A 15878-nucleotide genomic window follows, 5' to 3' on the forward strand; every position below is an offset into this window, starting at 1 on the left:
CTGAGGAGGTAACCTTTAAGATCAGTCTTCAGTGCTCCTAATCATGTATACAGTTGGTAGTTAGTGCTGGGGCAGAGAAAATCCTAAATCCGAAATCTGACATGCTTGTGTCTATTCATGGAGTCACTCTAAGATTGTTAGGGGTATTGGGAGCGAAAACTGCTCATCTGCATCAAAATTCTGGCTGCTTATGGTCTGAAAGATGTTTATGAGGTCACTGTAGAGGTCACGGTGGCTCATGCCCAACCGAGTCGTCCACCCCTTTGGCAAAAGCTGCATCTCTGCAGTCAGTGTTGTGGCTCTGAGCTTGTCCTCATTATGCAGTCGTTCGTGATGGAACCACTGACTTTGATGGGCAGAGACCCATCTAGAATGACTTGCCGGGGGGGGGGGGGGGGGTGTCCAGGAATCTCTCTCTTGTCTAGGACCTTTGCTGCCGCATATATGTTAACTAGTGGTAATCTGGCCTGTGCTCACCCTCAACAGGAAAATCGCAGTAGAAATGATGGTAAGCTTCGTAATCTTCCTTTACAACGTTTTGGGAAGGGGGCCTGGGTGGCTCAGTCGGCTAAGTGTCTGACTTCGGCTCAGGTCATGATCTCTCAGTTCATGAGTTCGAGCCCCATGTCGGGCTCTATGCTGATGGCTCGGAGCCTGGAGCCTGCCTTGGATCCTGTGTGTGTGTCTCTCTCTGTGCCTTCCCTGCTCTCATTCTGCCTCTCTCTCTCTCTTAAAAAAAATAAACATTAAAAAACATTTTTAAGTGTTTTTGGAAATAGATTTTAGCTTTGTACCTAAGCCTTGCTAATTCAAAGGACGTCATTTATCACAATGGGACGCATTTTGGGAAGATGTCAACCACTGCTTAAACCCATACTACCTGCCGGCCGTCGGCACTGAAATGTATGAATGTATAGGTTCAGTCACTGTCTTCCCTCTGCCGGAATGTAAGCTATTGGAAGAAGCATGGACTTCTTTTGCTCCAGCACCTCCAAAACAAAAACAGTGCCAGTCATGTAGTAGCTGCTCAATAAATATTTAATTGATTACCAGACGACAAGCAAGGTCACAGTGAGCCAAAACACCCTATGATGGTATTTCATGAATTATCTGTTGCCCCAAAGATCAGGCAATGGCGATGTGGACCCCCGGGGCTAGGGCCAGTGCTTTGTTTCTAACCATGGCTCTCTCCTGTGTCAGTCTCCCTCTCAGAGAGGCTCATGCTCCCGAGTGACCGTCCAACCTGGCTTGTCATCCTCTCTCTGCCGTGTCTTTAGACATGGCTTTGAATCTCTATGGGCCTATCCCAGCTCTAAAATGTGCTCATTTTATAACCTGGAAAAGCCAACACCTGCTGGTTGTTTGTGTGAAACAAGAACACCTTTCTAGAAGGAAGTGGAGCAAGCACCGCTTCTGGAAATCACTTTTGAAAAGGAAGTCTGTTTTTGCTCAGTGCCGCTAAGTCAATTCCGTATCTGGGAGGCTCATAAATAACATCATTCTTTGTGAACCGTTGTCTTTAATCTGTTTGTAAAAAACACAGGGATCCCTGCCACTTGTCACTGGTTTGAGCCTGTACATTTTTTTTATGTGATTTCACATCTGTAATCATCTTCCCCCCACAAGAACAGCTATGACATGTAAAGAATTGATCATAGACTATGACTCATACAGCTTCATTCTCTCAGAAACAATGACGTTATCATGAGCCATGGACTCAGAACTAAAAGTTTAGCGAAAGAAAACTAATAAAAAGCAACATGAACAAAATTGCTCATCGCTGTATATTGTATAACTGCGAAAAACTAAAAATACGTTCCCGTCCATAGTCTGGCGAAGTAAATTATGATCCTTTTATACTATAGAAAGTGGTAAGATAGTTGCGTGATATACAGCCTCAAGAACTTGTTGAGAGAAAAAGAAGTTTCATTATAGATGTTGTCCAGTGTGAGCTCATGTGTACGTATAAAAGAGAAAAGAAAACACATCTTCTGATCTGCCGTATGTATGTTAATTCATAGGGAAAAGTCTGGAAGGGATGAAGTGGTTACCGATGTCATTTCTGGGACTGAGGTAGTATTGGCAAGTTTGGCACAATGTGACTGCTGCATCCACTCTAGGCTTCTGTGTTTTTGCCGTTTCATAAAAACACAGTCATGGTTCCCATTTGTAATTGTGATACTCGGAATTATTGGAGGGGAAAAGACGTGTGACAAAGAGAAATTGGGGCACCAGGTGAGATTTGAGGTCTGGAGAAGGAAGACGAAGCGCTTCAGATGAATTCTGACAATTGCCACCACATCCCATGGTATTTCGTGAGCAGTGATTTGGAGCTCACGCGGTATCGTGCAGTATTATATGTATGCCATATACACACACGCACACATACATATATATATGCATGTATATATACATCATTTCAAAAGGTTTGACCTAGGATGGAGGGCCCCCACCTCAAGAAAACCCAAAGAATTTAGTACAGTTTTCACATGTACCTTCTTTTGGTCTATTTGTAGATGTTGAGAGAAATGTCATATCTTCAGGAAACATGGATTCGCTTCTATCCTTGTACAAACAATTCTGTCACAGTAACAGAGCAGTTGTATCTACCACGGAAGTCTTCTCTGTAGCTCACGATGTTATTTCCACCGTTGAATTTGCTCTTTCAGTCCATAAGTTTATTGAGGTCCCGCGTGCAACCATCGGACCTGGCAGAGAACAGACAAGGCCCCATGTTCTTGTGGAGCTTATCGGCAGGGGGGGACTGTGGGGGGGGGGAGGGGAGTGACAGTGAGGAGTGGGAAAAAAATGAGGAAGTGAGACTACTAGGATGAAAATTAAGCAAGGTGATGTGATAGAGAGTAACTGGGGAACTACTTTAAGAGAGGTGGTTAAGAAAGACTTCTTTGAGGAAGTAATTGATAAACCAAAGCATGCAACAGGACAGGAAGGAGCCAGATGTATGATCAGTTGGGGGAAGAACGTTCCAGGCAGGGGGACTAGAACAGCAGCAGTAGGGTGGGCGAGAGCTTGTAGCACGTAAGAGTTTAGTGAGTGGTTGGGACTTAGGGAGGGTGGACATAGATAAGTGAGAAAGGTCTGCAGGATGGGATCATGTCATGCCTTAAGGACAAGGTAAGGATTTTGGATTTTATTTCCAGAGTTGATGGGAAGCTGGTGGGAGGTGGATGGTGATTAGGGGAATGACATCTGATTTACGCCTATTTTTTAAAATATTTATTTTTGGGAGCGCACAAGCCAGGGAGGGGCAGAGAGAGGGGGACAGAGGATCCAAAGCAACCTCTGCTCTGACAGGCTTACAGCAGCAAGCACCGTGTGGGGCTCGAACTCATAAACTGCGAGATCATAACCTGAGCTGAAGCTACCGACCGAGCCACCCAGGTGCCCCGTGACTTACACTTAAAAAGATCTCTCTCTGCGTACCTCTTGATTGTAAGTTGGCCAGAGTTGAAGCAGCAAAACCCACTGGAAAGATGGGAGGAGGCCCGGGTGGGAGAAGATGGTGACTTAGATTAGGGCAGTAGCTATAGAGCTGAACTTGCTAATGGATTAAAGATGGAGAGCTAAGGAAAGATAGGATCAGAGAGGACTTCCAGAGTTCGGGCTTTAGCACCTGGGAGGTGTGGTTCCTGAGATGGGAAAACTAGGGAGGAGCAGACTTGGGCGAAATCAGGGTCTGTTTTGGATGTGTCAGGTTGTGGTGCCCCCTGGATGAATGTCAAATAGGCAGTAAAATATGGTAGCCCATAGTTTGGCCGGGGCGGGGGGGCGTGGGGAGAGTGCGTCAGGAGTAGGGATCCAGGTGCAAGCCATCTGGATACATAACGGTGGCATTTAAAGCCCTGGAACTGGGGTGCCGGGGTGGCTCAGTCAGTTAAGCATCTGATTTTGGCTCAGGTCATGATCTCATGGTTCGTGAGTTCAAGTCCTGCATCTGGTGAGCATGAGCCCTGCTTCTCTCTCTCTCCCTCTCTCTCGGGCCCGCTCTCACTTATACCCTGTCTCTCTGTCTCTCTCTTTCTCAATAAATAATAAATAACTAAAGCAAGCCAGCCTTGGAACTGACTCCCAAGCCTCAGCTCACCACCTTGTAGCCCTGTTCTCCACTCTCCCCTTACGCTAAGCTCACCGAAGCGGACCACTTTCATTTCTTCTTCTTGCTGACCTTGCTTGTGCTTCTAGGGCTGCTTGGAGCCTCCCAGTGTGAAGGACAGTGGGAGCAGTAGAAAGTCGCGGGCTGGGCCAGTGACTACGGGGACCAGGGTGCTTCTCTCTTATCATAAACTAAGTCCCATAAAGCAAAGTTTTTAGTGCTGCGAGTTGCCCTCAGTTTCACATGCCGCTTGTCTGCTTCGTTGAAATACAAGCACAGACTCAACAAAAATAAGGAACTGTGAAAATGTGTCTTTACTTCTGAATGGTATTCCCATTTCGGGTTTGACATTGAATTTCGTTGGAAGAAAGCACGGCTGTCTTTCACTTTTATCTGTCGTATCAGCAGCTTGCTTATATGACTGTGTCCTTGTGTAAAAGCAGTCCTCGTTTATGCCCTGAAAACCCTTTCCTATCCTGATGTCACGCCTCGTGTGTTTGCGGCCAGTTTTATTGCTGATTTGTTTGTTTATTTCTTGTCAATCCAAGTGGAATTTACTGTATGGTACAGAGCGAAGTACAAACTTACTTATTTTTTGTTTCTTCTCAAAAGATTTTGGAGTTTACAACTAGGACTGAGTTCTTATTTACCTCGAATGATTTTTGCTCGTTGCAGGTAAGCTCTCTGGACCCCAGCTGGCCTCATGGTGAGTTCAAGGCCCTAATCCAGTAGTCCAACCGAGTTCACGCCACCCTGAGCCTGGAAAGATGGTGTCACAGTCTATGGGCCGGCAGGATTCTCCTGTGCACCCTTGGGAAGGGGTGAGCAGTGACCCTGGTGACGTTGAGGATTCGCCCAATCTCCTGGACACTGACCAGCCTCCTTGCAAATCAGACGTCAGGTTCATGAGGCACAGAGCTGCCTGGATTAACCCCCAGTGTGCGCAGCAGCAGCTACAGGATTTGCCCCCTCAGGTGCCGACAGCGGGGAACGGTGGGAACCACTTTGGAAGGGATACCGCCTGTTCCCTGGGCCCTTCACCGTCGTCCCTTGGGGACTCCATGGTGGAGACATCACTGTCCAAGGATACTGCAGACTCTGCCTGGGGCTCCGGTGACAAGAGCAGCGACTTCTCTTTTACCTCCAAGGGAGAACAGGCAGTGCTCCCAGGAAAGTCTCCTCAGACGTCTGTGTTCACAAGCTCCAAGGCTGCCTCCTCATGTCCAGAAGCTGACAGCGCTTTTTTGAAGCCTTCCCATCTGACAGCTTCCGCTGATGAAGGTAACTTCAGTCGGGACTTGCCTCATTCTTGTCTGTTCACACGCAGGCTTTGCCTTGGCCTAAAGCCTGTCTTACCGTCTTTCTCATGAGGACAAAAGTCCTGGCTTTCCACTCTGATTGGAGGCCAGTGCATTAGCTCATTGAATATTCTTCAGCCCAGCTACCCGGATGCCTGGATGGTCACAAAGGGTAAAAACAAATATTTCCACTCTCCTTCCATAGCAAGATGTCATCTTTGCTCAGCTCAAGTGGTAATCCATGCCAGCTGCCATCTTTGAATGGTGTGTGCCTTTGGGAGCGTCCAGCTCATGAAGTTGCTGGCAAGGGAGAGTATTAGAAGTGCTCTCAATCCAGTGTGGTGGGTGAATGTGTTTCCAGACAGACTGGGCTCCATTTCACACTAGTGCTTTCGTAGGAGATGAACTCACCTCACCTACATTGACCTGGACAGGGTGTGACTAGAAACTAGGCAGATTTAAAAACACTAATCGCAATTTCCCCAAAGACTATACAAAACCTTTTTTTTTTAAACTAAAACAAGGGCTTCCATTGCTATGAAGTAATGCACATATTCCTAAAATAAGATAATGCATGCAAATGCCACTCAGGGGTCAGTAACTTCTCTTATTGCTGTTACAATTTGTGACATTCTGTTTTTTTTTAATGTTTATTTTTGAGAGAGAGAGAGAGAGAGAGAGAGAGAGAGAATGAGTGGGGGAGGGGCAGAGAGAGAGAGACACAGAATCTGAAGCAGGCTCCAGGCTCTGACCTGTCAGCACATTGACCGACATGGGCCTCGAACTCATGGACTTTGAGATCATAACCTGAGTCAAAGTCGGATGCTTAACCAACTGAGCCACCCAGGCCCCCCAATGGCAATCTAAATTTTTAAAAATATATTCGTCATGTTATATTTGTGTTAATTTATATTCTTGTTAGAGCCCAAGTTCAAAGAGTCAATGAAGTTTCTTTCTTTCCTAGCAGTCTGAACACTGCTGGCCTGCCTGTGTGTGTGTCTGTATGTAGCCATTTATTTATTTCTCACTAGCAAGAACCACCCCTCCACCTTTCCTAAAATATGGGGTTTCTTTGTTGTACTGGAAACACTTTTGAAAAGCTGAAGATGATGACAGTCTTTTTTTTTTTTTTTTTTTTTAATTTTTTTTTTCAACGTTTATTTATTTTTGGGACAGAGAGAGACAGAGCATGAACGGGGGAGGGGCAGAGAGAGAGGGAGACACAGAATCGGAAACAGGCTCCAGGCTCTGAGCCATCAGCCCAGAGCCCGACGCGGGGCTCGAACTCACAGACCGTGAGATCGTGACCTGGCTGAAGTCGGACGCTTAACCGACTGCGCCACCCAGGCGCCCCGACAGTCTTTTAACATATTATTCATCGCTTAAGAACAGCAGATTTTGGACGGTCTTAAAATGGGTCATTTTGAAAGAAGAACCAGATTTGAGCAAAATGACACGTTCTACCAGAATTGGTTCCACAATTTAAAGTTATCCTGGAGTTTGTCTTTCTCCCATAAAGAAAACAGGTACCCTGGCCCCTTTGTCCACAGACAATAGCCCCCAGCAATTTCTCTAAGTACCTTTAAAAACCATCTTCACCTTGGTAGGGGGATTCATCCCATGGGAGTAAAAAAAAAAAAAAAAAAAGGAAGTCCTGAGTGATCTGGTCTTTCTTTGCTGTGGGACAGCATTGCAGAGAACAGGCATTTACTACTAAGACACAAGATTTTTCCTATGACTGCTGCATCACGAATGATAGCAGCACACTTTTCCTTTTCTAGATAATGTGGTAGAGAAAGGCCCTCCCCCACCCCAGCCTATAAGAATTTCTTGAGGCTGGAAGAAACAATCCCACAGTTCCTTTTTTCCTTGCGTAGGATTTACACATTTATAGAGCACATTCACATGCCTTATCTGCTTTAATCTCCTAAGAGGTAATTATCCAGTTTAAGGCATGAGGACATTTCAAGGCAGAGGCACAACCAGCTGGTAGAGACAGAACTGGAACTGGAATCCTCACTGTTTGATTCTTCTCTGTCCTTTTTCTTCTATACTCGGGGTCCTATCCAGCTGGCCTCCTGGTTTTACAAATAAAGTTTTGTTGACGTTGCTGATGGCTGCTTCCTCCCTCCAGTAGCAGAACGACATAGTGCAACAGGTGGCCCTCAGATCCTGCAATATTCACTCCCTGGTCCTTTGCAGACAATGCTCACCCACCCCAGATGGATCCTGAAGCTAAGAGATTCAGCGTCCTTCATGGACCAGTCCCTTTCTTGGAGAAGAGACAGGGGATTGGGTGATTGCGGGCATCTCTGTCTGTCCCCCCGAGAGCTGTCTGATCATCAAGACGTCTATAACATTTTGTTCTAATTTAGCAGGTTGGGATAAACCGAGCTCTTGAGGCTCTCACAGAAAGACTTTGCCTTAAATGCTCCAGGAAGAAATCACATGACAGGAATCATTTTGTTCTGATGGTGTTCCTGCCGGTAATGGAGTGGCTTCAGGGTGCAGAATGGATGAATCAGCGGAACATACCCTCTGTGGTTTCTTCTTGTTATTGGTCTGGAGGAAGACCATTTTAGAGAAGCAATGCTGGCCTTTCCAAACAGATTCTCTCTCTAAACAAGAAGTTTGGGGTCAGTTGCAGTGCATGGGAGAAGTGATCCTATAATTCTTAGGACCCTGCTTCTAGACTGTTCCTTCTGGCCCTTCTCCATCTCTTTTAGGTAGTTTCCATGATCCCCTCCTCTTTCTCCCCTCTCCTCCTCACTGGTCTCCTCCATTCCAGTGGTTCTCCCATCCCTCCTCTGAGGATCCCTCCCAGTTTGCTCCAATGGGCTCCTGTAGAAACCATCACCATAAAGGCAATATCTGCAAAGCCTACCACCGGGAGGATCTGTCTTCTTCTGGCACCCTAATGTATTCTAGAATTCCGTTAATGCTTAAAAAAAAACAGATTTTAAAGGCCACTGCCTAGAATTGTTTTGTTTTCCTTGAGCGTCTTTTTCTCCATTTTTAATAACTTGCTGCCTTGGCAGGTGCTGTTCCAGTCGGTAGAAGAACCACTTCTTTGAATTCCTTCTCCCCAGAAGCATTCTTGCTCCCTGTCGATGTAGAAAAGGTGAACACATTTTTTTTTTCTTTAAAACACATACACACACACACACACACACACACACACACACACACACTCACAGAGTATAAATCCCTTAGATAGTGTTGTTCTGATTTAAATCTGGAAACTTCACTTGATGAAGGATGGCAAATAGGTTTCGTTTCAGCCTTTGGCTAGCACAGGCCACCAGGAGCTAAGGAGGGCTCTGAGGCAGCCCCTGTGCCCAGCTGGGAAGTTTTCCATGATTGATGCATGGGTCTACCATTGGGCCATGCACCGTGTGGGGTGTATATCACAGTAAATTCAACTTAGCTTGATTTGGGTCTCAGTGGGCTAAATTTGATGTGTCTGGAAGATATGGGCTGTACCTCATGTGATAACTCAGTTAAATGAACATCTCAATTTTTTTAATGTTTATTCATTTTTAAGAGAGAGAGAGAGACAGGGTGTGAGCTGGGGAGGGGCAAAGAGAGAGAGACACAGACTCTGAAGCAGGCTCCAGGCTCTGAGCTGTCAGCACAGAGCCCGACACGGGGCCTGAACTGAAGGACCGTGAGATCATGACCTGAGCCGAAGTCGGACGCTCAACCGATTGGGCCACCCAGGTGCCCCTTAAATGAACATTTATATTCCTATACGTTAACTCTGCTTAAATACGGTGTCTTGATTTTCAATTTAATACACCCTCAATAAAGAACAGTTGGTTATGCTTGCAATTTAACTGATAATTATTTTTCTGCAGGAAAATGCCCACTTTTACGTAGCGGATATGATGATAGCAGCCATGGAGGAAATAAAGTGTACCATCCTCGGTCAACAGCACACACAGAACTGGAGCGTAGAAGAAGCCAGTGCGTCGCTCGGGAATGATCAGGCGGACCCCGAAATGGCCTTTTATACGAGCATAAAGCAGGAATCTGGGTCTTCCGATTCTTCTGACAGTGGCTACGAAGGCAAGTGGGGCAAATCAGAGAGACTTTGCGCTGTGTTCTTGACGTACATCTCTTTTCCTGTCACACCCCGAAGTATGTCTTCAAGTCTTTTGTCTAAAACGTCCTGAATAACCATCATCCTCACCACCTCTGCCGTTTGGGCTCGGCATCCATTATCCTGCTCCCCCCTGTCGTTACATCGATGCGTTGTTCTGATTTGGACTCCATCCTACTTTGTGTTTGGCAGTGGCTGCTGGCTTCCCTCTTTCCCTGGTTTCTGCCACGTGGCCTTCCGCCAGCTCTTCTCACCCATTGCTTCTTTTTTCCGAGTAGACCTCTTTTCATTCATTCCACAAACCAGGGCTCTGAGGTCCTGGATGCCGGGAATCAACAGGCAACAAGATACATTATTACATCCCTCAAGGAACATCCCTGCGGGAGCTGGATAGACACCGAGGACTGTTGTGTGGGGTCAGCCTGGTAGCCGAGGCAGGGGCCCCATGCAGCAGGCCCCAGAGCAGGAGGAGTGGGCCTTGCTGTGGCAACCAGGGAATCCTTCCTGGAGAGGAGGGTACCTCAGCTGAGAACTGAAGTTAGGGCGTGTCATTTTCCTACCACTTCCTAAATGGGAGTCCTGCTTCAGTCCTAGATTCTTTCTCTATATTCACGTCCTGGGAGATGTTGTCTACTGCGGTATCTTTCCATGATTCTCCCCTGATATCTCCCAAATCTGGGTTTCCCCTCCCGTCCCTCTCGGACAAGTGTTTGTTCCATACTGCGGGGACCTGTTTAGCTGGTTGGCAGGTAACTAAACTAACTTAACGTGTCTACACTAGTTATCTATTCCTCACAACCCCCTTCCTTTCAAAAAAAAAGATGCCTTTCGTCTTGATTTCCTTGACTTGAGCGTCTTAATCAGGCGCCTTACCGTAATGAGGGGAGAACTCACTCCAGGCAATACCGTGTAGCACAATGCCTGGCACAAAACCTATGTACCATCAACGGCTGTCGAATGCACTACCTGGCTCAAATTGAGGATACAGAGCATCCTCAGTGAACCCAGTGGTGGGAACCACAGAATGACCAGTGCGGAGGATCTGGCCTTTCTGGGGCCCCGTGGTCTCGTATCACGTTGTGCAATTACTTTGTTCTCCTTTCCTGCAGCCTGACTTCTCCTCCTCGTGCAGTATCTGGTTTCTGCTCTGCAGCTCTGTGGTCTTCCTGACTGCCGGCCGGGACCTCACAGCTCAACCCGGTCTTGCAAGGACCCCAGGTCCACGTTCGCAGGGAAGGGCGCGTGCGGGGGGCGGGCTCTGATCGGGCGCCCCCAACTGGTCAGCCGGCCGTGGCCAGGGGAGCGAGGGAATGTGATTTGGACCATCATCCCCACTGAGGCCACTCCTGGGGAGAAAAGAAACGATTCCTGTTTCAGTAACTCTCGTACTTTATCTTTGACTCTTTCTTCTTCTTTGTGCCTGTGTCCCTGCCCTGCTTCTAGTGAACAGATCGGCCCTGACTTTTCGGTAATCGTGACATCCCCTCCAGTCGTTCCCTATTCCTGCCTTTGACCTGGACCACCTCAGCCACTGCTGGCCAGTCATTCGATGAGAAGTGCCGTTAGGTGCTCAGGGCACATTGGCTGCCTTTGATTGTCTCTTTACTCACAGCCTCTTTCCTTTCCTCGAATCCTGCACACATCTGGCTTCCTAGGACGACTTGTGCTCCTCTAAGATGGCCTGCTGACTTTGTGTCACATTTTATCCTGGACTTTTTAGCCTCGTGGGATGCAGCTTCTCCGTGCCTTTCCAGCAGGCATCTCCCGCCATTTCCCACGGGCTTCAGGAATCCTGGCCTGTCAAAGTTGACAGTGGACACATCTCCCAAGCTCTGGCCTTCCTCCCTTAGCTTGGTCTAGGCTCCCCTGGAATGCTGGTTCCCCAGGAACTTCCCGTTAGTCCTTTCATCCCTCCCCTCCTTTGAAAGCAGTCTCCTGCCGCCAGCACTGTGACAGGCTCCCAGATTTGCATCACAGGGCAGGGGCACCATTCATACAGAGTTAAGCATAAATTGTGCTCCAGAACTTTCTACAATTGTCCACGTGCATGCCTCAGTCCCTCCCGGAGTTGCACGGTGTGGAGCCCCGCCTTCTTGTGTTTTCTTAGAGTTATGTGTGTCCGTGTCTCAGCTCCTTATGAGGTTTTAGTCTCATTGTTGGGTAAGTATTTGTCTTATTTGAATTTGCCTTCAGCTTGGTGCCTTCCTCAAAATCGGTGTTTTATAAATATTTGTTGAATGGTTGAGTGGAAGCTCGTGTCTAGCTCAGTTTTTTTTAATGTGAATGTAAATATGTGAAATGAAACCGTAAAACATTTCTACCACCCCGATAAAAATACGCATCCTTTATAAAGTGTCTCTCCTGTGACATTTACGGTGAGAGATGCCACTCGGTCGAGGTAGGTCAGTATTCTTCAAGTTAACAGGTGGGTCTTGAGAGCATTTAAACACAAACCAAAGAATAGAAAGTATCCGCGTTCCCCTCACCTAGAGTGAGCAATGCTTTCTGGAACTTTTATTATTATTATTTTGTATCAGTGGTATAGATTTTTGTGTTTGTACCAAGTGTGAATGTATGTTAACTGTGGATCATGGTCAAAAGGGTGCCAGGAAGCACGGAGAGCCAGGGGAAGTTGTCCCTATTTTGCCCAGAAGGAAACCAAAGCTGAGAAGTTGATTATCCATAGTCACATAGCTAGGATCGGACAGTGTGGTTTTAAACCCTGGCCAGTTCACTGCAAAGCCCACGCACATAACCTCTGCGTAACCTGAGGGCTAGAATTTTTCCCTAAGCAATAGAAACCCAAACATTTCTCTGTGTTTTTCTCTCACATTTATTCAAGTGAGTACAGTTTTGTAGTGATTATATACTCCTATTAGTGTAATTGTATTCATAATATGATTGCATTAACAGTATTTCATATACAGCTTTCCATGTTGTTACAGTTTTCACATTTTTCCAGGATGCTATTTCTTGAGTCAATAACATAATTTGTGAAATCAGTGCACTAATATTTGTCATTTAGGTAGCCTTCAATATTTTAATATCTTAAATGGACTGCAAATAGCTCCTTTATGATCAAAGTCTGCATTTTTCACTTAAAAAAATTTTTTAATGCTTATTTTTGAGAGAGAGAGGGAAAGATAGAGCTCGAGCAGGGGAGGGGCAGAGAGAGAGGGAGACACAGCATGCGAAGCAGGCTCCAGGCTCCCAACTTGTCAGCACAGACCCGACGCGGGGCTCGAACTCACAAACCATGAGATCATGACCTGAGCCAAAGTCGGATGCTTAACCGACTGAGCCACCCAGGTGCCCCCATTTTTTTTTTTTTTTTTTTTTTTTTTTTTTTTGCTTTTCAATGACACTCTAAGGATAATACCCCACACTAGCATTCGGGAAAGAAAAGCATGGACATATTTGTAGTAGTTTCCTATAGTTGCTTTAACAAGATACCACAAAAAGCATGGGGAGCTTAAAACAACGGAAGATGTATCATCTCTCGGTTTTGGAGGCCAGCAGTCAGCAATGAAGTTGTTGAAAGGCTTGGTTCCTCGTGGAGGCTCTGAGGGAGAGCCCGTTCCTTGCCTCTTCCAGCCTCCGGTGGTTACTGGTGCTCCTAGCCTGTCCTTGGTTTATGTATGAGACACCTCACTCAAGTCTCCACCTCCACTGGGCCTTCTCCTGGTTTAGCAATGTCTGGATGCAAATTTCCCTCATTATGTTAATACCAGTCACATTGGATTTAGAGCTCACCCTAATCCGGTAGGACCTCCCCTCAACTTGATCACGTCCGCAAAGACCCTTATTCCAAATAAGGTCACATTCATTGGGTGGATATGTATTTTGGGGGGACACTCTTCTACCCAGCACAACATTTATGTCGCTTATGCTCTTTGCATCACCCTTAAGCTGATTTTTGCCCTCTTCCATTTTTTAAAAAAATTGTGTGTTATGGAAAATTTCAAACACACATAAAAGTAGGCAGCTTACTCTTAGGGACCCCCTCATCGTATATACTCATCAGTCTGCTTTCCTGAGTCACAGTGAATGCAAGAACAACACAAAAATAGCTCTCTGCATTTTTTAATTCTTTTTTTTAATGTTTATTCATTTTTGAGAGAGAGAGAGCACAAGCAGGGGAGGAGCAGAGGCAGAGAGGGAGACATAGAATCCAAAGCAGGCTCCAGGCTCCGAGCTGTCAGCACAGAGCCCGACGCGGGGCTCGAACTCATGAACTGCAAGGTCATGACCTGAGGTGAAGTCAGATGCTTCACCAGCTGAGCCACCCAGGTGCCCCTGCATTTTATAATTCTTAAAGCTGGATTTTTAAACTCTTCTAAAGTAAACTCTCGGCCCATTTTGTTCCCCAGTTTCTAGTTCATTGGATATGACAGGTTGTGCAGTTTTTCCTTTTCTCGTTGGTGAAACTCCCTTCATTTCTTTTTCTAGGCTGTGCTGTGTTACAGGGCAGCCCCGTGGCTGGGACCCCCACTTACTGTGATGTGCTCAAAGAAGCCTGTAAATGTGACTTCGATGACTTTGTCGTCGTAGGTAAGATTTGGAAACTCACCAGCTAAGACTCGGTACTTCCCCTCCCCTGCACACACATATTGACATGCATCACAGGTGACATTGCATGGTAGTGGCTTTCAGAGAGACTTCTCTCAAGATCAGACTGTGTCCCTGATTTAAAAAAATAATAAGATGTCCTTATTTCGGATGTCTTGATAACCAGTCTGTCATCTGACTTGTAGAATTGAACGCAAAAGCAGATACTCATTATGGTCTGGTATCTGGCCCCTCCATCATATTCTCGTGGAGTCCCAGGTAAGTATATTTTGAAATCCCATCTCTGGTCCTTAGCTGTAGTCTCATGATAGAAACCCAGAGAACCTGAAGTATTAAGATGCTGAATACCGAGTTCTTTCTGAGATGCAGGCATTTATTTTTGTGTTCTTATAAAATCGGGTATGAACGAGCCAAACAGACCGAAAGACTTTAATACCCTTTCTTTTATTTGCTTGCAGAAGTTGGTGAGTTTAACAATATCACAGAAACCTGTGGATGCCCCTGCAACTCCTCTAAGAGGTATCTGTCTTCCGTGTCCCCCTGCACCTAGACCCCTGGGCCATTACCTCTGAGGCAGTATGAACACCAAGCCTCTGACATCTTAGACCAAGTTCAGCCAGTTCCAATGATAGGGATTAGTAATTAGCAATGAAACAATCACCGCTAAAGTTTCTATAGAGCTTTCTATAGTTTTTATTTAATAGCGTTTAAAAGACTTTGGTATACAATCTCATTGAATCAGGCTGGGCAGAGTTTTTAACCCCATTTTATAGATGGGAAACTGAGGCTCAGACCCAGTGTGCCTCAGGACATAATGCTGTTAAATAGCGGAGGTAGGACTTGAACTCAAGTCTTCGGACTCCAAATCCAGTGCTCTTTAACCACGTTTCCTCGTCTTGGTACCCTCAATAAATAAAAGCTGCTCTGTTGAGCACGGAGGAACTGCATTGAATAAGACATCCAACGGGTATAGGGTATAGATGCATGGCCTCCTGCGTGACACATCTTGTGAGTTTTTGGAGTGGAAAGGATAGTTGAAAACACAAAGACGCTTAACATACTGCTCATGAGTATAGTTTTCCCCTTTTTGCATCTTGTACCTTTCAGTGTCACTTATGAGCCAAACTTCAATTCTGCTGAGCGAATAGCCAAAGAGTTGTACCGAGTATTCCGGAAGTGCTGGGTGTTGTCAGAAGTTAATCATCAGCTGGCAGGTTCTCCGAATGCAGCTGGCTCGATCGTAAGTACCAAAATTAGTTGGCCTTGAATTGGAAGTTCCTTAATTCTCATTTTGGCTGCCATTCACTTCAGACATTTATGTGTTTCCTTGTATGGTGGCCGGGTGTTGCCAGGACACTTGAAACAAAGGATGAATCTGACATTTATTGAGTGTTTATTATGCACCAGGGGATTCAGCATTTCACATTTTTCATCCTTCTAAGTATCCTATTAGGTAGATGCTGCTATTATGTTTATTTTATTTTATTTTATTTTATTTTATTTTATTTTATTTTAATTTTTTTTAATGTTCTATTTATTTTTGAGACAGAGAGAGACAGAGCATAAGCAGGGAAGGGGCAGAGAGTGAGGGAGACACAGAATCTGAAGCAGGCTCCCGGCTCTGAGCTGTCAGCACAGAGCCTGACATGGGGCTCGAACCCACGGACCGCGAGATCATGACCTGAGCCGAAGTCGGCCGCTTAACCGACTAAGCCACCCAGGCGCCCCTGTTATGTTTATTTTAAAGTGTTCGTTCCAGCCGCTCAACAGGGCTGGTCATTGGAAGAGCAGGAGT

General features: G+C 46.0%; 1 protein-coding gene across 13 annotated transcripts in view; it reads left to right on the top strand.

The window, feature by feature from the left end:
* RUBCNL (rubicon like autophagy enhancer) overlaps positions 1–15878 on the top strand; it is a 43433-nt gene that overhangs the window by 8545 nt on the left and 19010 nt on the right. For 10 of the 13 annotated variants that reach the window (XR_007153691.1, XM_047864832.1, XM_047864840.1 and 7 more), the window contains exons 2-7: positions 4790–5395; positions 8451–8533; positions 9270–9480; positions 13964–14065; positions 14542–14602; positions 15191–15323. Coding sequence is in view for 12 of the 13 variants with exons in the window: in XM_047864832.1 (XP_047720788.1) it covers positions 4882–5395; positions 8451–8533; positions 9270–9480; positions 13964–14065; positions 14542–14602; positions 15191–15323 (1104 nt within the window). In the remaining variant the exon portion in view is untranslated. Of the gene's footprint in view, positions 1–401; positions 509–2990; positions 3136–4789; positions 5396–8450; positions 8534–9269; positions 9481–13963; positions 14066–14541; positions 14603–15190; positions 15324–15878 lie in introns of those variants that run through there. The other 3 variants (XM_047864799.1, XM_047864788.1, XM_047864858.1) reach the window with 3 other exon arrangements.

Source organism: Prionailurus viverrinus, chromosome A1 (genome assembly GCF_022837055.1).
Source record: "Prionailurus viverrinus isolate Anna chromosome A1, UM_Priviv_1.0, whole genome shotgun sequence".
Classification (NCBI taxonomy): domain Eukaryota; kingdom Metazoa; phylum Chordata; class Mammalia; order Carnivora; family Felidae; genus Prionailurus; species Prionailurus viverrinus.